Source organism: Epithele typhae (assembly GCF_022376455.1).
Source record: "Epithele typhae strain CBS 203.58 chromosome Unknown BXZ73scaffold_17, whole genome shotgun sequence".
Classification (NCBI taxonomy): domain Eukaryota; kingdom Fungi; phylum Basidiomycota; class Agaricomycetes; order Polyporales; family Epitheliaceae; genus Epithele; species Epithele typhae.
This window is the reverse complement of record NW_025954208.1, coordinates 409,113-427,561: the sequence shown is the minus strand read 5'-3', so window position 1 is coordinate 427,561 and position 18,449 is coordinate 409,113. Positions and strand designations below refer to the sequence as shown.

General features: G+C 62.3%; 3 protein-coding genes and 1 non-coding gene across 4 annotated transcripts; 2 read left to right on the top strand and 2 right to left on the bottom strand.

Annotated features, from left to right (window-relative positions):
- Window positions 1-615: 615 nt before the first annotated feature.
- BXZ73DRAFT_100450 (uncharacterized protein) lies at window positions 616-1,416 on the bottom strand (the record flags this gene model as incomplete). Its single annotated transcript, XM_048014574.1, has 3 exons — window positions 616-819; window positions 884-981; window positions 1,038-1,416. 3 exons carry the CDS (start codon window positions 1,414-1,416, stop codon window positions 616-618), a joined length of 681 nt encoding a protein of 226 aa, XP_047878981.1.
- Window positions 1,417-12,660: 11,244 nt separating this feature from the next.
- Window positions 12,661-12,743, top strand: BXZ73DRAFT_t85. The gene has a single exon. It is a non-coding gene; the product is annotated as a tRNA-Lys (tRNA).
- A 245-nt stretch (window positions 12,744-12,988) lies between these two features.
- On the top strand, window positions 12,989-14,113 carry BXZ73DRAFT_89460 (SAICAR synthetase; the record flags this gene model as incomplete). Its single annotated transcript, XM_048025283.1, has 4 exons — window positions 12,989-13,141; window positions 13,201-13,414; window positions 13,472-13,627; window positions 13,722-14,113. 4 exons carry the CDS (start codon window positions 12,989-12,991, stop codon window positions 14,111-14,113), a joined length of 915 nt encoding a protein of 304 aa, XP_047878980.1.
- Window positions 14,114-15,096: 983 nt separating this feature from the next.
- On the bottom strand, window positions 15,097-17,698 carry BXZ73DRAFT_45352 (MFS general substrate transporter; the record flags this gene model as incomplete). Its single annotated transcript, XM_048019501.1, has 15 exons — window positions 15,097-15,168; window positions 15,229-15,347; window positions 15,463-15,509; window positions 15,538-15,638; window positions 15,697-15,838; window positions 15,907-15,960; window positions 16,037-16,111; window positions 16,166-16,209; window positions 16,277-16,314; window positions 16,377-16,560; window positions 16,685-16,817; window positions 16,875-16,985; window positions 17,070-17,283; window positions 17,360-17,459; window positions 17,525-17,698. Coding segments are annotated over 15 exons (1,608 nt in total), but the record flags the coding sequence as incomplete, so codon positions are not given.
- Window positions 17,699-18,449: the final 751 nt, after the last annotated feature.

The window sequence follows — 18,449 nt, the reverse complement described above, 5'->3', positions numbered from 1 at the left end:
AAGAGGGCACACGCCCGTCTCTGGCACTTCACGCTCGCACGCACACAAAGGGATAGATGCAGCTTCGAAGAGGCATGCGACGGGGACGAGCCCCGGGCTCGTCGCGTATTCCGCTACGGATAACGGTGGGAGTAAGGTACAACACGCCCGCGGGTGCGGGTAATTACTATGCTGGTGCAGTGGTGGTGGTGGTGGTGGATACAGTGCGCGCGAGGCGGGGGGGGGATATCAACCGCGCGGCGGCGGGGGGCGGATAACGTAGGGCGGGCGCGACAGAGCGCGGCCCGCGGCGGGGTCTGTAGTGTATATACGGCGTGCGACGCGGAGTGTAGTGTAGCATATTATGCGGCTCTATGCATACTCGGAATGTGCGGACGGGACGGGCGAGCGCGCGCACCCGAAAGCGGGGTGCGGCGGAAGGGTAGGGGAAGGGAGGGCGAGTGTGGGAACGGCCCGCGAAGGGGAAGGGGGCAGGATGCGGATGGGTGATAAACATGCACGGAGACGTAGGGGCAATGCGGGTGGGTATGCACAGAGAACGGTGATGCAGGGGGCGGCAGAGCGAAGCGAGCGTGGAGGGGGCGGCACAAGAGAGGGGAGAACGCGGGGCGGGCGTCATGGCTCGAACCCGTACTCGACCGCTTCTCGACATGCGTCGTTGATGCTCGCCTCCTGGCCGTGCTGGCGCAGGCTCTGGACGGTCGCGAAGTGGGCGTCGCACGCGGAGCACGAGTGCGCGGAGAATCGGCGCTGCTGCCAGCTCGGGGGCGCGCGCTCCTGTGGGGGCAGCGAGCGCGAACGCTTCGAGGACCGTGACGACTGCGGGGTAGGGGGCGCGAAGTGAGCGGACGACAGACGGAGGTGGGAGAGGGAGCGCGCTCACCATGTCGTCGTCCGAGTCGAAGGCGTGATCGTCGTCCGCTTTGCGCTTACGCGAGGATGAGTTCGAGGGCGCGGAGGACACGGGGGAGGAGGGTGGTGCTGGAGCCACTGGTGAGTGGCCGCATCGACGGGCAGAGGGGTGCGGGGGAGCGTACCTGGGGGCATGTCGACGTCCGCGTCGAGGGCTTTCGTGAACCCGTCTCTCCAGGCGAGGACGCGAGTGATGCGCGTTTTGTATGTGTCGTCGGCGGGGGCGGGTGCGTCCGCGCTCGCGGCGTCGTCGGAGGAGCAGTAGGAGGAGCAGATGGACTCGTCCTGCTCGGAGTCGGAGTCGGAGCCGGAGGAGGAGGCGAAGGAGGAGGAGGCGTAGGAGGAGGAGTAGGGGTGGGAGCGCGGGGGCGGGGCGGGGACCTCGACGAGCTGGATGACCTCGACGGTGGGGGCGCAGTGGAGGTAGAGGGCGGCGGCGGGGACGTGCTTGTGTGCGAGGATGGGGGCGGGGTAGGCGGCGAGGGGCGCTGGGGGCGCGAGCATGGCGGGCAGCGACGGCGGGCGGCGGCGGTGGGGCCGGGGGGCAGCGGAGGGCTTTAAGAACGGGACGGGAGAGGAGCGTCCTCGCCGGATTCGGCGCGTTCTCGAAGCGGCAGCGGGCCAGATCGGCCAATCAAGATGTCATCCGATCCATCTCAGATACCACTTCCCACGCGCGCCCGGGCGTCTCCACCGCGCGTTTCTCTCGGCGTTTTGGCGGGCCTCGCGCGCACGGCCGTCCTCCTCCCAACGTTCCCATCCTCCCCTTCCATCTTCCCTCCCTCCCCCATCTCCGACCCCCAGCGGCGCGAGCACACGCCCGTCCCCCCTCTCACAGACGCCCTCATCACATGTTCCCTGTTCCCGTCCCTACCACACACTCCCCGATGCTACCCCCCCACACCCGCTTCCCAGTAGTACTGCCAATTATCCATCCACTCTCGCCCCCACGCCCGCCGCGCCCCCTTCTCCCCGCCCAGCCTCCACCGTGCGTGCCCGTCTCCGACCGTCCGCCTGTCCGCCCGCTTTCGCACCTCTTCGCACGCGCACCGCCCGGCGCACGACCCAGGGCTGAACGCGAGCCAGCCGTCCACTCGTCCGTGCTTCCCAGCGCTCAAGCGCTCACGGCCGCATCGGCGCCAGCCACGCCTCCGCGGCCTCGAACTGGTCAATCAGCTCGCGGAGGACGGCGCCCTCGGAGTGCAGCTGCCGCATGGCCGCCAGCGTCTGCGTCCGTGTGCCCCGCCGTCGCGTCGTCGCGTTACGTTCAGAGACCCGGGGCCACCAGGCGCGTGGGGCACGTCGGCGAAATTTTCGCGAACGCGGGTGCGCGCGGGGCGGTCGCGGGACGGCGGAGAGTGCGCCCGAGCGGCATCGAACACACCCGAGCACGAGTGACGCGGTGACGCGCGTGCATTCGCGAAAGCAGCCCGCGAGAAAGGAGGCGGCGAAGGGCAAGGGATTCGGCAAACGGAGAAAGACAGGGAGGGCGTCAAAAGTCAGCTCCGCCGACGCACAAAGCGAATCGAGCCCACGCACCACGTCCCAGAAGCGGAAGCCGCGTTCGACCTCCAGCTTCGGGTACTTGACGCCCTGGAACGTCTCCTCGCAGATGTCGAGCGCCATCTGCTTGGCCTCCCGCACGCCCTCCGCGTTCGGGTCCCGCACGCGCTGCCGGCCGTTGATGTGCGTGAGCGCGTCGAGGTAGACCTTGGCGAGCACTCCGAACCCGGTGTTGACCTCGTTCTGGAATGGGAGCGAAAGGTTGATGTCCAGCAGGTCGTCCCGCGCCCGCCGCGCGTCGTGCCGGAGGAGCATGTTCAGCGACGTCACTTCGAGCAGCGTCCGGAGAGCGCGCGTCAACGAGCGCACAAACGAGTTGAATACCAACAGCTCCCGGGAGAGTGGCGCCGACCACGGTTGTGCCTGTGCGTTTTGCGGGGAGCGCAAGGCGGGACATATAGAATTGCCACATCGAGCCAGCCGCCGGCGAGGGGTTCGGGAGCGAGGGGGCGGTAATGGCAGCGGAGGCGGAGGCAGTGCGAGATGCGAACGCAAATCGTACGGCAATGAAGCCACAAGTACGCGGGTGATCGTCAGCGCCGTAACACAAATGATGATCGAGGCGAGGCAGAACGCCATCGCGAACGAGGAATGCGACGCACCGTGCAGTTGAGAGGGAGGATGCTGAGAACGCGCATCACGAGCAGCATGCACGACTTCTCGTCATCTGTGGGCCGACAACGCGACAGGGCAACGCGGGGAGGCCGGGACCGGTGCAACAGACAAAATCATCAAACTGTCAGACCCTTTTCACGAGCGAGGCGGTGGGCGATGGTCACCGCCTCCCGTGGGAAAGCACGCACCGGTACCGAAGCTTGGCCCTCCGCTGAAGGCGCGCCCGGACCAGAGATGGCCGTGCACGACGCCGGCACGGACAAGCTCCAGGAACAAGTAGAGCGCGTCCTGGAATTTGTCGTTCACTCGCGCAGGCCGCAGCGCCGTGTACATCGCCCGTGCGAGCGGCGAGTGCGTGTGTGTGTTCAGGAGGAACCTATCCCGGTGGGTAAAATCGTCAGCTGCGCTTGCATGCTTGTCTCGCAGCCCCCGCCGCCCACGGAACGCACAAGCACGTGCGGAGACGAAGACGGTATGGAGCACTCACCCGCGCAGCTCGAGGAAACGCCAGATGACATTCGCAACAATCTCGTCCTTCTTGTCGAGGCCATTCGGGCTCTGTGACTTGATCTTGGTGCGCGCAGCGAGCTTCTCCGACGCAGTCGCCCCAAGACACAAGGAGAAGTCGATTGTTGATGACTGCGCAAAGAACGGGCGGGCGTAGCATACACAAACGCAGCCGCAGCCCGGGACCCATGTGTCAGCTCGGTCCCGCAGTGCCTGCGAACACTGGGCCGCGCCCGCAGGCGCACGCGCGAGCACGCTGCTGGCGCAGCCCCGTCACAAACGGGCGACAAAAAAACTCACATTCTGCCTCCTCAGCTCTTCCTCGACGATGGCGTACGGTACGTTCCAACCCGCGACGCGCTCCGCAAGCTGCGTCGTCTGAGGCGAGTTGTGGGAGATGGGCTTTTGTGGCGTGCCTTGCTCGAACCAGAAGATTCCCTGAACCTTCTTCGTCTGCCAGAAGTTGTGCAGTACGCTCGAGACGAGCGCGAGGGAGGTCACGCGTGGGCCCGTCTGGCCGTCGGTGATGACCTCCTTGACGAACCGCCGGTATTCCATCGTCTCCCCGTTGTCCAGCGGCGGGTTCTCGATGATCTGGCCCGTCGTGAGCCAGACCAAAGCCTGGGGGCCGAGGAGGCCGCGCGAGACGTAGAAGTAGACCTCGTCAGGCAACCGGTGCGTGAAGATCTCGTGCAGGTCGGTCGGGATGTCCGCAGCGGTGGGATGGTGCGAGTGGTGGTTCGGGTGTCCGTGGGGCGGTGGGGTCGTGATTGCAATGGGGAGCGGGGTGACGGAACCTTCCGAGGTGAGAATGAGAGAAGACTTGATCATGGCGCGCGTGCGCGCGTAGTGCTCAGGGTACTGCATCTGCTTGATGTGCGGCTGGTCTGCAAGCGCGGAAACCGCGGCCTGGCCAGACTTGTAGTACCGGACCATATCCACGGTCGCCTTCAAGGCCTGATCATGGACGGTAGGGGGGAAGGGGGGAGAGTTGTCAAAGCCAAGCAAGATACCAATGTCCAAGAACTGGTCTTCGGTGACACCGAGGTCGTTGAGAATCGCGCGTTTTGTGACGAACGAGAAAGTGGGGTTGGCGGATGCGAGGTCAATAGAGGTGATGAGCTTATCAACACCTGGATACAACAGAGTGTCCGTCGGGCCGTAAATCGCGTGTATGTACGACTTGCTATGGCGCTGCAGGTATATCAACTGCAAACACGCCATTCGATCAACGGAGTGCGCGCTTGCGGACGCATAAATGCGCGAGATTGGACGAGACGTACCTGAGACCATGCAACGTAGGGTGCAACCAGAAACTCCACGTTCCGGTGCTTGAAGATCCTCAACACGATCTTCCAGAGGTCCCACTGGTGCAAGTTACTCCTCCCCTCAAACAGCTTCGTCGCCGCATCTTCCTGTCCGGACTCGTACTTGGACCAGGCCTCGCGCCTGTCCTTGCATGCTTCGTTCTGTTCGTACTGTGCTTGCTGCTGCTGCTTCGGGCGGCGACTGGGAAGGAGACCGGGAAACACGAACACGGGCTTGATGTGCAGTTTTTCGAGCGCACGGAGGTCAGATTCGATACGAGTGGTGAGCGCGAGGGGAAGACCGCCGGTTGCGGCGAGGAGGGGCTCGCGAGAGGGGGGTGGTCGATGAGGGAGGAAAGGTAGAAGGATGCGTCAATACCCAGACGAGAGTCGGACAAAACGGAGAGCGGGTGCGTCTGCAGGTGCTTCCGCTCCGTCAAGTACGCTGGCAAAATCAACGCGCACTGAGCGACCGTACTGGCGGTTCAAGCAGAACAGCGACATACCATCCAGGTGCTTGATCGTCATCGTAGGCGGGGAGGGATTTTGGGAGGATGCAAAGCTTGCTGGCGGCGACGTTGGGTTCGACGACGGGAAGCAGCGACGGCGCGCTTACGTAAGCATCGCGCGCTTTGGATTATAGCTGTACTCCTACCGTTGTAGTGTACCGCTTGCAGTCCGTGACCCACTGTCTGTAATTTCTGTCTTGCGAAGGGATCTTCCTGGGCCACAGGCCGTGCTACATATAATGGCGATCTACGACACAACCACGGAGAGTCAAAGTACCGGAACATGCGCCCCTCCCTCCTCTTCACTACCCAACTCGCCATGTCGATGGATACGTCAGGCGCCCATCCGGAAGAGTAGCGATGCGAGCCAAACACGCAAAAGTGACGTCGCCCTAAATAATTATTACAAAGGATACAAGACATTTGGTCGTCGCTTTGTGCCTCCCACTTTGACTACAGGGCGTGTGCGTTAATACTCGCCTGGCCATGCCTGGGCCATAAAGCAAGAAGAACGTGCCGCGCCTGGGCCCTGGGGGGCACATGTGGCGGGGGCGCTGGATGCGACGCTCTCTCCGACTCTCTCTCCTTTCTTGTTTTCGCCGCGACCAGCGCCGAGCCTGCAAATCCGATGCCTGGCAATCCCTTGTGGCCTTGAGGACCACACTGGCAGGTCATTAACCGCAGCGCCGAATCCTGCCACCCGCCAAATGTGTCGACGAATCACAAGGCCTTCATGTGGCCAATTTCGCAGAAAGAAACGAACCGTTCCGTTCACCTGGGGCCTCCGAGACAGCAGCTTGGCACGCTCGTCGTCGCCTTTCTGACCGCATCCTCAATGCATCCAGCCACGAGGAGCCCGTGCGCGTGAGAACGCACGTATGCCAAAACCTGCACGAGCCGTACGCGTTCTCACCCACTGCCAGCATCCCCGCATGTCTTGATTGCGTCCAGGGCCCAACCCGTCCACGTCGCCGGCGGCGAAGTCCGCGACCGAGCATTTTACGTGCCCCCTGCACTCCACCGCCGTCTGCCGCGCGCGCTACCCCTGCCCGGGGCAGCTCACGGCGCCGAAACGCACCAAGCGCACAGCGAGCCGTCGCCCGGAGTTCGACCAGATTTTCCGGGGCTCCCATCGTCTCCCGCTGCCGACAGGAGGTTCAGGGCGCGGCGAGCGAGGTATCTTTGATGTGCGGCGCTGCACCCGGTCTCGCGCGTGGACGGTGCGTGCTCTACTGTGCTCGTCACCGCCTTTGCGTGGAACGACACGAGGACTTCCATGAACTCACTCACCGGAAGCGCACCAGGGCGACCCAACGCCCTTTCTTCCGCCGTTCCGCCGTGTGGGCTGCGTGGGACAGGCGACATCGCCTGTTGGTTCCAGTCAACCGCGACCGTCAAGTCTGGTATGGAAACATGCCTGTCGTGGCTCGCCGCACTGCACCGTGACGAGTACGGTGAGTTCATCGGGATTCGGTAGCTTACTGTCCAGCTTCTTCCATCCGCAGATGTACCCTCGTTGACGCATCCCACCCTGCCATGACGCCGTCATGCGTTCGATGATCGCGAGAAAGGACTGGTCCGCAATGGGGGTCGCCCAGACGAGAGGTGGGAACGCAGACGGCGAAGGTTTGTCTCGAATACAAAGAATAACGATGATGGGGTGATCAACACCATGCATCAGCTAAGAACCCCCTTGCGCTGTGATCTCTGTTCCACATGTACAGGGTGCAGATTCGTCTCCACGCCAGGACGGTGCGGTCTATCTCTTCTTCCGCGCTACTCCTCCAGATGTGGGCAGATGCGGGCCAAGTCTTGCCAGACCGATTCCCAGCTGCGACCTACTCCGCGGCGCGCGGTGCGAGCCTCGTTCTGTCGTTCTGTTCTCCCGTCAAGCACGCCCATCGACATTTGGGGTAACACACAACTCTATCCAAGCTTCGCGCTCCCACACGCCCGCGTCCTTTCTGTGCTCCCACGTCGAGGCCGTTTTCATGCTCCGTCACGCCCTGACCCGCTCGCGCGCGCACGCACAGGTTCGACCGAAGATTTGTCGACATTTCCATGGCGGTTCGCCCGCGCCCGCACGCTTCATACGCGTCTCGCGCGGGGCTCTCAGGTCTGTGCGACCCGCCCGAGCTTGGCGGCGTGTCACGCGCCTCCAGCTTCTGGGTCTTTGCCACGGCGCCTGCACCCGCACCGCGTCGCGTCCTGCCCAGCACTCGTGCCTCCGCTCCCGAGGCCCCGACATCCGAGCGAGACACGCCCGCTCACACGCCCGCCTCCCAGCGCCGCCCGGCGGACTTGCGCATGCACAGAAGCCCCCGCCAGGTGCGCGAACCCGACCTCGGACTCGGGCCAGCCGCCCGCGATCGCCCCGCGCGAAAGCGTGCTTTCGGGCGCACGACGCTCGACTAGGCAGGTGCTGGCGCAGACGCGCAGATCGCGCTCGATATCGCGCGCGCGCTCTTGTATGTGGTCAATGTGTAACGTCTTGGGGCGTTCCCAAGCACGCTGCGCCCTGTGTGCACCTCTCGGGTGCGGGCCCGCAGGTGCTGATACCCCGCATTACAGCGATGCGCGCCGTCCGCACGTCCGCTCTCACCCCACACGACGCTTAACCCTGAGGCCTGAGCTCCACCCCGGTGCGCAGGGACGCGGGCGTGGTGAGAGCGGGCGTGTCGTGCGCGCGGAACTTGCCACTCGTTGGCCCTCCCGCCGGCGCACAACGCAGGGTCTCGCCATGCGTCGTGCAGCTCGGTTCGAGATACTCATTTATTGTGGACAGCGTCCACCCGCGCACATTGCACTCGTTCTTCTCGCCGGGCCTCCAGCCACGCGGGGGTCCCGCGCTCGCCTCTGTCGCCCAGGCGTCCGAACACCTTTAGGCTCGCTTTAGTGCGTCCGCCGCCCACCGCCCAACGCTTCTCCGCTCTCGTCGCCCGCTCCCACGCAGTCGCACGCTAGTGCGCGCTGCAATCGTCTCTCTCTCCTCACGCGCGCTCCAAATGATCCCGCTGGGCCCGGCTCGCGCGCGAGCACCGCGTACTAGCCCCGCTCGACGAAGCGCGCCTCCTGCCGAATCGCGTCCGTCGCGGGCTTGTTCTTGTTCTGTCAGCCAGGGAGAGGTGAGTCTGCCCACCGTCACCGTCACCGGCGCCCCGGCCCCACCGTCTCTCCCTCGCGTCCTCCGTGAGTGCAGAGGTGCGGTATGAACTCGACGGGGACGCTAAAGCATGGGATCGCGCTAGGGTCACTTACGCTCGCCTTCTCGAGCTTCCGCGCGCACGCTTTCGCGCTCCCCCACTGGACAATCAGACAGGTCCAGTTGACTTCCCTGCGGGCAGGCGACTGCATGGCGCCGCTATGAACCGCCCGCCTCGGTGCGGGAGAAGCGGGTTTGCCAAGACCCGTTCCGCGTGCGTCGAGCCCGGGGTCTGAGCTAGTCTGTGCTCTGAGATCTGAGAGCGCGAGCGTGGACGCGGTGGCGCCGGCGAAGGCTCGTCCGGTGTGTGTTGTGCGGGGCGCTGGCTGGTTGCGTCATGCGGATTCCACATGGGAGGCTGGTCCAGGAGCGCGCGGCGGCAATGGTCGGGGCGAGCGGTGAGTACAGCTAGGCTTTCCTCCGAACGGCGCGGGGCTTGTAAGACTGTTTATAGGTTAGGCTCGGAAGAGGGAGCCCAAGAGCGGAATCAGCTGAGGCTTGAGCGGGCGAACGCAGTCGCCGGCATTCGGGCGGGACCTCGGCCGGAGGCTCGAGGAGGACCAAGAGGGAGACCACCGCGCCTCGACGGTCGCGGCATGCGTGTGGCTTTCGTCGTCCGAGGAGGTGCATGACGATCGTCTCGAGGTGCGTTCTCAAGCGTTCGGTACGCCGCGTTCTCTGACACAAGTTAAGGGGTGGTTGCGGACGTAAAGCAGGCCCCGAGGTCGCGAGCGGCTTCGATGGTCCTGATCGACGCCCTCGCTTTCGAACTCGAGGGTTCTAGACGACACGCTTCAGCGGCCCGGCGCACCTGCACAGAAGCGCATATGCACGCCGCTGAGGCAGGCCGAAGCAAGGGCGCTCGCGAACCACACGCTCCTGCCCGCCCGCTCACCGAACGCAGTCAAGTGCCTGCGACGGGCGGGGTCTGGAGTGACGCAGTGCTGCCGGGCGACGGTCAGCGGAGCGATGTCCGAACATCGTGCGTGCGACGTCCCCCCGACGCCCGAGCCTTCTCAAGGCCACACTACCCTGGCGGCGCCAGATTGCGGGCACGACCTCGGGCCTTGTTGTCGTGCGTTGCCGTGGCCGTGGCGCGCGCGTCCTGCGTTGCTGCCTGTGTGGCTTCGCGAGCGCGAAGCTGCCCGCTGGCGTCATCTGCGTGCACCTTCGGAAAGCAGTAGTAGAGAAGGATGGATGTCTGGATGGCGCAGGCGTGTCCCGCTGCTGCGACTCGGCTCGCAGTCGTTGCGACGCGGTGTCGACGCTTGTCGACGGCGTGAGTCTGTGATGGCGGCTGCTCTGTGGGACAACGCAGCACAACGCAGCACAACGCACGCCGATGTCCACTTGCGCCGTCGTGCGCCGCACGCGAATCAGGCGCCGTTGCCTGGCCGGCCGCCCCGGGACTCGGGGCGTTCCCGCAAATGGCAGGCGCGCCCCGGATCGGGGCGGCGGCCCTAACGGATCCTCGCCCCGGCACCGCGTGCGGCGCGTCCGCCCAGCGCGGAATGCCATACACGGCCAGACGCGCCCCCCGGCCAGGCGGATCGCGATTTTGCGCTTCCGCACTGAGGTGAGAACGCGGAGGACGCTAGGCCGCGTTCAGCTTCATTGGGCAGCATCAGGATTCAGGAGGGCTCGTGGGCGGAGGGGGCAGGGCGTCGTGTGTCGGAGGCTCCCACGCCGCGCGCGCACCGGTCTGCCGTCATCAATCAGGAGGACTGGGTCGGGGAGCTGGTTTCGAGAGCGAAGTCGGGGGTTGTTGGGAGACGTGACGAGCATTTTAGTGCGTACCTTACGCGGGACTTCGATGCGCAGACCTAGATACGGCCAAATGGCTCGGCGCACGGACGAGTCCACAACGAAGCCGCAAACAGCGACCGTATTCCCAGTCCACCTCCCCGCTGAGATTCCAATACACATCTTGGGGATAGAGCGCTAGCTTGCTGACAACGACGCCGGCTGGGGGTGAAAGGATACCCAGTCAAATGAGCGTGTTGGGACCGCGGCCGGAGGTAAATCCGCGGCGAGCCTGTGAACCATGAGTGGATCTGGACTCATTTCAAGACCGGCGGTATAATTTGGCGTGTGTAGATTGACTGACATCAAACGGCACAGCGTGGTTCGTGTGGAAAAATGCGTCAGGGACACCACGTCGGCTACTTGGAAGAAGGCGTGAAAGAGAACTTACTGCCATCCATGGCTGTTGATGTACTACTATATCCGAAGCTTGAAGACGGCATCCTATAGTCAAAGTGTTACTATCTATGTGCCAATGATGGCACTGAGTGCACATCGAACGCCGAACGAAGCTGTGAATACCAAGTACTCACACTAAGCAAGCTCCACCTTCCCGTACGCGAGTATGTGTGGTGTGCGCTCCGTGACTGCCGCTTTCAAGGAGCGCGCATCTCGAGGGTGACGGAGAGCGCAAGGGCTGCGCACGAAGCCTGCAATTTTAGCGAACCGTGCTAAGCACTGACGCCTGGAGCCGAAAATGTGCTGACTCGAGTCTTGGGGTGTGCCGCGTCGATCGTGGGTGGACTTCATTCGGAGTCTTTCGGCGCTACGACGCGGTCGGCTATGCGGACGAGTAGTACACGACACGTTGCCCGCCTCGCTGTGCGCTCCATGGAGATAGTGGCACTGAGGGCAGGGACCCGTGAGAGAGGCCAAGTACAAGCCGTCCGCAGTAAGGTAGACGCGGTCAGGAACCAGCTACCATGACATAAGCAATCTAGGTGGCGTGGGAATGTTTCAAATCTCGCCGGCGAGTCATCGCCTCTTGAGAGGTGGTCAAAACATGTATTCCATAGACATCTGCACACAATCTTTTGCTGCTTCTGTCATTTGATGGTCTAACTGCGCCCTATGCATGTCCCAGATCGCTTCCCAACGGTGGCCAGGAGCCTCTGCGCTTCGCTTGGCACAGTGAGAACGAGTCCCGAAGAGCGTTAAGCTCCTCGGCGTCAACTGGCACGGGTGGGGCAGGCGGAAAGTTGTCAACCCCACCCTGTGTAATGTCCCTTGTATAACCGGCTGAGTCTTCCATGATGGAAGTATGACTATCTGCTGTAATGGAGCTTCAGAGGCTGGCACATGCAGCAGAACACTGTTCCCATTGCCTTTCCGGACGGTACAAGTCGGGCCGGTACATCACGTGTTCAGCGTCTACTGTAGACGCCCGTTTCAAACATTTCTCCTCGCCGATTTAAACCGTGCTCAAACACATTGAAACAGTGTTCTGCGACGTTTTAGAACATCTTCAATTATTGGCCAATAACTCGGTCAAAAATGAGAATATCACAAAAGTTCTTCCTAGCATTGAGAGCTAAGGATAGCTACTATCATTGTCAGAGACCAGAATCTTCAAACATGGGTGAGGGGGGAGGGGAAAAGGCAGGACAAACGGGGGGCGCCTGCTTATGTCATGGTGGCTGGTTCCTGGCCGCGTCTACCTATCCGCTGAGCAAGCCAGTTGGCGGAAATCGGCCTTTTGGGGAGGTCGCCGTAGGTGCTTGCCCTTGGGCTGAGGTCCGCAAACTCGGTCGTGGCCCAACTTCGCAGGATATCGGACCATGAGCGGAGTGCGGCGACCATGGGAAGGAGAGACTCACTGTCGTCACCACCAAAGGTCGGTTTGCCTCGAGGAGGGGTTCTCGTAAGTTTATTTTCGCCGCTTCTTTCGAAACTGGCGAGGAATGACAAATGGGACGGGTCGTACGAAGCACCACAGTGGAGGCATGCCACGGTCGTCGGAGCTGCCAAGTTCCAACACTGAGGGAATGGGGTGAGCCAATCTCTGAGCGGATGATTCCGACCGAAGGTCCGACGCGTTCGGTGGAAGGAGATCTAGTACGAAACAGTGTTGCTGAGGAATTGAAGACCAGGATCATAAGTACACCACATTGCAGTTGTCAAATAGATGCACGGAGAAGAATAGCTGGGGCATGTGATGAGTACATGAAGTTTGAGATTGGCGTTGGAAACGAATTGGTGGGGTGGTAAATAACTGAGTAACAAAAGTAACATACATCACAACGCCCGCCTAGCTCAATCGGATAGAGCGTCAGACTCTTAAGGCGGGTAATCTGAAGGCTGCGAGTTCGACCCTCGCGGTGGGCTAGTTACTTTTGCTTCTGCTTCTCTGGCTTTCTTCCGGCCCTTCTTTTCTTTGGGTTTCGCGGATCTCTTGCCCTGCGAGATAATTCAGCCCAAGTGTTGACGACTAGTGTTGACTGGCCGCGCTTCTTGACTGCCATTGCCTTATCAGGACATAGATCTTGACTGTGCTGGGCTCTCTGGAAATTTTGCCGAGGAGTGCAGTCGAGTCTCTACCCTCACCTTCAAGACGACATTGCGCGCACGAGATGACTTCAGAGGCGCTTATAGACAGCAACCTCGCCGACCTGACACTGCTCTCGAAGGGCAAGGTTCGCGACATCTACACGACCTCCGACCCGAGCACCCTGCTCTTCGTCGCATCCGATCGCATCTCCGCCTACGACGTGATCCTCAAGAATGTCTGTCCTTTCCTTTCCTCCTGGAACCATCGCTAAAACATCTACATCGTCACTCGCAGGGCGTCCCGGATAAGGGCAAGATCCTGACCCGCATCTCGCGCTTCTGGTTCGACCGCCTCGCGCACATCGTCCCCCACCACCTCGTCACCGACGACGTCGACGCGATGCCCGCGGAGGTGCGCGCGCACGCGGCGACGCTCGCCGGGCGCACGATGCTCGTCCGCAAGGCGCGCGTCGTGCCGCTCGAGGCCATCGTGCGCGGGTACATCACCGGTCCGTCTCCGCTCCCGTCTCCGCTCCCTTTCGCGTGGGCTGACGACGCGCGCACAGGGTCGGCCTGGGCGGAGTACAAGAAGACGGGGACCGTGCACGGGATCGCGCTCCCCGCGGGCCTCGTCGAGTCGCAGAAGCTGCCCGAGCCGCTGTTCACGCCCTCGACCAAGGCCGAGCAGGGCGCGCACGACGAGAACATCTCGCCCGCCCAAGGTCCGTCCCCCCACCCGCCCGTCGCAGTCGCCGCGCTCTCTGCTGACGCCCCACTCTCCGCCCTCCGCCCTCCATCCCCTCCGCCGACCCACAGCGGCCGCGCTCGTCGGCGCCGAGCTCTGCGCGCACATCGAGCGCGGCGCGCTGCGGCTCTACGCCGAGGCCGCCGCGTACGCGCTCGCGCGCGGGCTCATCCTCGCGGACACCAAGTTCGAGTTCGGGCTCGTCCCGCTCGCCGCCCTCCCCGCGGCGTCCGCGTCCGCGCCCGTCTCGCTCGCGGTCGACGGCGAGGAGATGGCGCTGCTGCTCGTCGACGAGGCGCTCACGCCGGACTCGTCGCGCTACTGGCCCGCGGCGGGCTACGCGCCGGGGGGCCCGCAGCCGAGCTTCGACAAGCAGTTCCTCCGGGACTGGCTCACTGCTGAGGGCTTCCGGAAGGGGCGCGAGGCGGGCCCGGAGGGGCACGAGGGGAGGGGTGGGCGATGAGTGAGGAGGTCGTGAAGGGGACGAGGGCGCGGTACGTGGAGGCGTTGGAGATGTTGACCGGGACGGGGCTTTGACGCGTGCGGGCAAGGAAGGGGAAATGCGGGAGGAAAGGGAAAGCCGTGGCGGTAGCAAACAACGTGGTGCAAGTCGCAGGTAATAATTCATGTTGTATACAAGATTAGAGCGTAGAGATATCGTAGCCCAAGTGCTTACCCTTTGGCTAAGTGCGCTCATGATATCGCTGGATAAGACGGGAGTGCGGCGCAATGGCGAGGCTGCATTCCTGGCGAAGACCAAGTCTTATCCATGGAACTAGGACGATGGTGATGCGCACATGCATGTTCACTCACGCAAGGCGGGGAAGGCTGCGTTAGGAGACGTAGCTCAGCGACCTACTCCCGCTTCCATCCACATCTGACCTCCAAATCGCTCACACTCATCCTGATTCCCTCCCTCTCCGGGCGAGAACGTGCACTCCTCGCGATGAATTGCCTCAAGTCCAACACTCTGCGCTGCAACTCCCTCGGAGTCGAGCCTGGGACGCCTCGGGGCGCCGTCGAGAACGTAGACAGGCGCATGGAGCAGGACACGCCGGGGCGCGTGCAGTGCGGGTGTGAGAAGTGGGCGAAGCACCTGCCACGGGCGGACAAGGACCCGTTCGACAGCATCTCCGCGACGGCGTGAGACGAATCCTTGTCCCGTGGAGGGAGACGATGGTGTGGATGGGACGGGTCGACGACGTTGGCCGCGCATTGGAGGATGCAGCCAAGAGCTGGTGTTTGGTGCGGATATGATCGTCAAAGCCGCGCGTTGAAGTATTAACGCCGTCGGTGCAGGTCGCCGAGGTCGCGGAGGAGCGATGAGATGATTTTCGTGCATAGGTCGGCGAACGCGAAACGGCGCCGATGGAGCGCCCAGACGCAGTCTATGAGTACACTCCACCGACGTAGAGGACAGGGCGTCGGAAGAGGGTTCTTGATTTGCTAGGGTGTATGTACTACCTGCGACGCGAACTTGCTCCGGGCGCGAATCGCAGGGCCCTTCCAAAGCAGCACCTGCAACGGGCATGTTAGTTCAGCACGTGGCTTCGACACCGCTGAGGGCAAATCACGCACGAATGGTATCGGAATCATGACGACGCCGATGAAGGCGAATAGCGACGTGCCCCATGGGTACCCGACGGCGTCGAACAGCTGCGTGGTGAACAGCGGGAATATGGTGCCCATCATATTGCCTGCGAGGAAGTTAGCATCCAGTCGAAACTCAGCGGGGATACATCGCGTGCCTCCGCAGAGAGACGCAGTTGCGCGCTTTGGGTGGGGAGCTGGGGAGATGAGGCGGGGACTCACGCGATAGACTTTGGCCCGCGAGAGCGGACGAGGCGAAGGGCCCGTAACTGTGGGGAAGGAGGAGGCGGTTAGAACTGGTCGTCAATGCGCACGCAGGCGTCGGCGGAGGAAACGTGCCAATCCGCGAGGTACGTGAAGACAGCGACGTAAATGATAAACAGTGCCATCATGATCACCTACGACGAGAACGATGTCAGAGGACGAGGGCCACACGCAGCGCCGCGGCGGACTCACAAAGATGCCCATGACCATGCCTATCCATGGGACGGACGGGGAGGTGCACCAGCCGTAGATGAACATCCCGGCGGGGGAAAGGACAGCCGCGAGACACGCGCTGAACAGTCGCGCTTCCGGACCCTTGGACGGGTGGTATCGCCTGTCGATGGCGCGCCGGAGCACGTATTCAGCAACCGTACCGCCGCATCGCAGGCAGTGGGCACTCACGCGTATAGCTTCTCTTGATAGATCTGCAGGAGCTCGCCCGCCAGGCAGCCCACGCTGCGAAAACGGGCATGGGTTCAGCTTCCAAGCAACGGTCACCCGACAGGGGCTCGACGACGCCAGGAACACACACATCATCGCGACAAACACCGTGCCCACTTCGCCCTGGTTGAAGTTGTGGATCGTGCGGAATGCGGGTCCAATCGATCTGTGGGTGGGATCAGTGGCCATCGTGCATGGAACAAGGTCGAGCACTGCGTACTCGATGAGCACATAGAGGATGCCCCACGCGAAGCCCGCCCAAAGCTGCGCGAGACGGTGGCGTCAGCACGGTTAAATACTGAGCGGCGGCAGGGAGGAAGGAAGAACCCACGCTGAACGCCGCAACGACAGGCTCTGTGAACAGCAGGTCTGCGCATCGTAAGTGGCATCAATGCCGTGCGTGTGAGCAGGGACGTGGGTGTGCGGCTTACACATTGGGCGTGTACAGGAAATGTAAATGAGCGTGCGCAGGCTTGCGCGCTCGTCCTCGATACGTGCGCGGTAGCGAGAGTTACCGGTCTGAGCGCGCAGCTTGCGCGCGAGGCGCATGAGAAGCACACCCGAACGCGTCTCCTTCATGAGCGTCGGACCATGAGCAAGAACAGGCCGTTCCAGCTGTGCTCGTGGAGGTTGAGTGCAGTGCGGGGCATGCCGGCAGGGCGGTTAGAGCGGAATGTTGGTGTGACGAGGGAAGGGCGTCAGCGCTGGAGGCGGTGAACGGGAAGATTGAGAGCGATACGTACATTGCATGGATGTACTGGATCCAGCGCCACTCTAGATGTGGGTTCTGCTCGATCCAACCCGCGGCGACACAGCCTACGCCTGGGCCTGAGAGCACCATTGTTGCGAAGAGCGACATTGGGAGCCCACGTCTGCAAGGAGCATAGGTGTGTGAATTCGCGCGGCGGCGCGAGAGAGTTTGAACTCACTCAGATGGCGCCCAAATGTCGGCGATGGTCCCACCGACCATGGCGGACGCCGTTGACGCAAAGGCGCCACAGAGAAAGCGACCAATAATGACAGTCTGTATATTATGCGCGCTGAGGGGACCTTGAGCGTAGGTGCAGGGGCGGAAAATGGAAATCATGAGCGGCGAAATGGCTGGAGAAGGAAAGCTGGCTTACAGCCCGGTCATGATGTGGAATACCACACAGCCGATACCACTGACGAGGTAAATGGGCTGGCGGCCGAACTCTTCGCTGAAGGACGTCAAGAGGAGGGGAACGAGGCCGAACCCGAGCGTGAACATGGATAGGCCGATGATCGCCTCGTACTGGGTCGCGTTGAGGTCGCGCGTCATGGATGGAAGGCCGAGGGCATACGCGCCTGACGTAGAAGCTATATAGAAAAGGTATAGCATCAGTCTTGTTTCTTTGCCCAGAGGCAGTAGCATTCATGATAAGACGCCGCCTACCAGCCGCGATTGAGAAGAATGAAGCCGCAAAAGTGATTGCCCATTTGCGCTTATGTGAGAAGTTGGCTGGGTTATGTGGGTCATCATTGTCAAAGTCCACCTGGCGTTGAAGTTGTGCTCGTGAGCTTATACCGTGAGCTGAGGGAACGATGGACCTGGGCTCACGTAAATCGTTTCGTCTGCAGTCGTGGTATGCTGAGAAGCCAAGAACTTCTCATTCTTGACTTGGTCGTCCGAACTGATATCTGGCTCGCCTTTTTCAGCATCCACATGGCAGGGAGTGATGCGAGGATCGATGGCCTCATGAGCACTGGCGAGCAAACGCCGCGCGAGGCCCCTTCCCTGTCTTCACCGTGACCCATGGGCGAAGGAGCGGGTGGTGGCTAAGAGAAGGTACGGATGTGGTCGAGAGCAAAAAGAGCGGGAGGTGGATGCGAGGCGGGAGCCCGTGCCCGAGCCTCTCCGCCTGATTAGCGTCGTGGTGGGACTCGTGCCGAACGGCGCCCTGCTAGGCTCAGAACCTCCCGACGCCCGTTCGACCAACTTGGATCACTGATCGCCTTCCTTTACCTTTTGCCCGCTGGGCGTGCTTTCGTTCGAATCCTAAACCAGCATTCGTTTCTAGAGTAAGCTAGAGCGGGTGATCTTCAGCTGAGAGAGAGCCAACACCGGCGCCGCTGTGGGCAGCGTCATGGACTACTTAGTGTGGGATGCGATCATGAGGTGCTGGGTAACCACACCGGATCTCTGACCACGGCACCCACTTGCCGCAGCGCTGGAGACCTGTGAAACGGACGCTTTATGCGGCATTAGCTCCACGGAAGGCACAACTCGCGGGTGAGGCTGAGGGCAGCACTCTCCTGGGATTTCACCGATCGCTGGATGCATGAGGTGCAGGGCTAAGATGTGCGAACGGCTCTTGGCGTCTACCACCATTCCCCGATCCTGGCGCTTATACAACCTTTTCCCTCTCGTCCTTCTCTGGCTCCACACGATCTACTTCGAGGCGAACCATTTGAAACTAGAGAACGGCCTCCAAGTGCGTTCTTAGCAAGACTGGCCTCATAGGGCGACGACGTTCTCTCCGAAG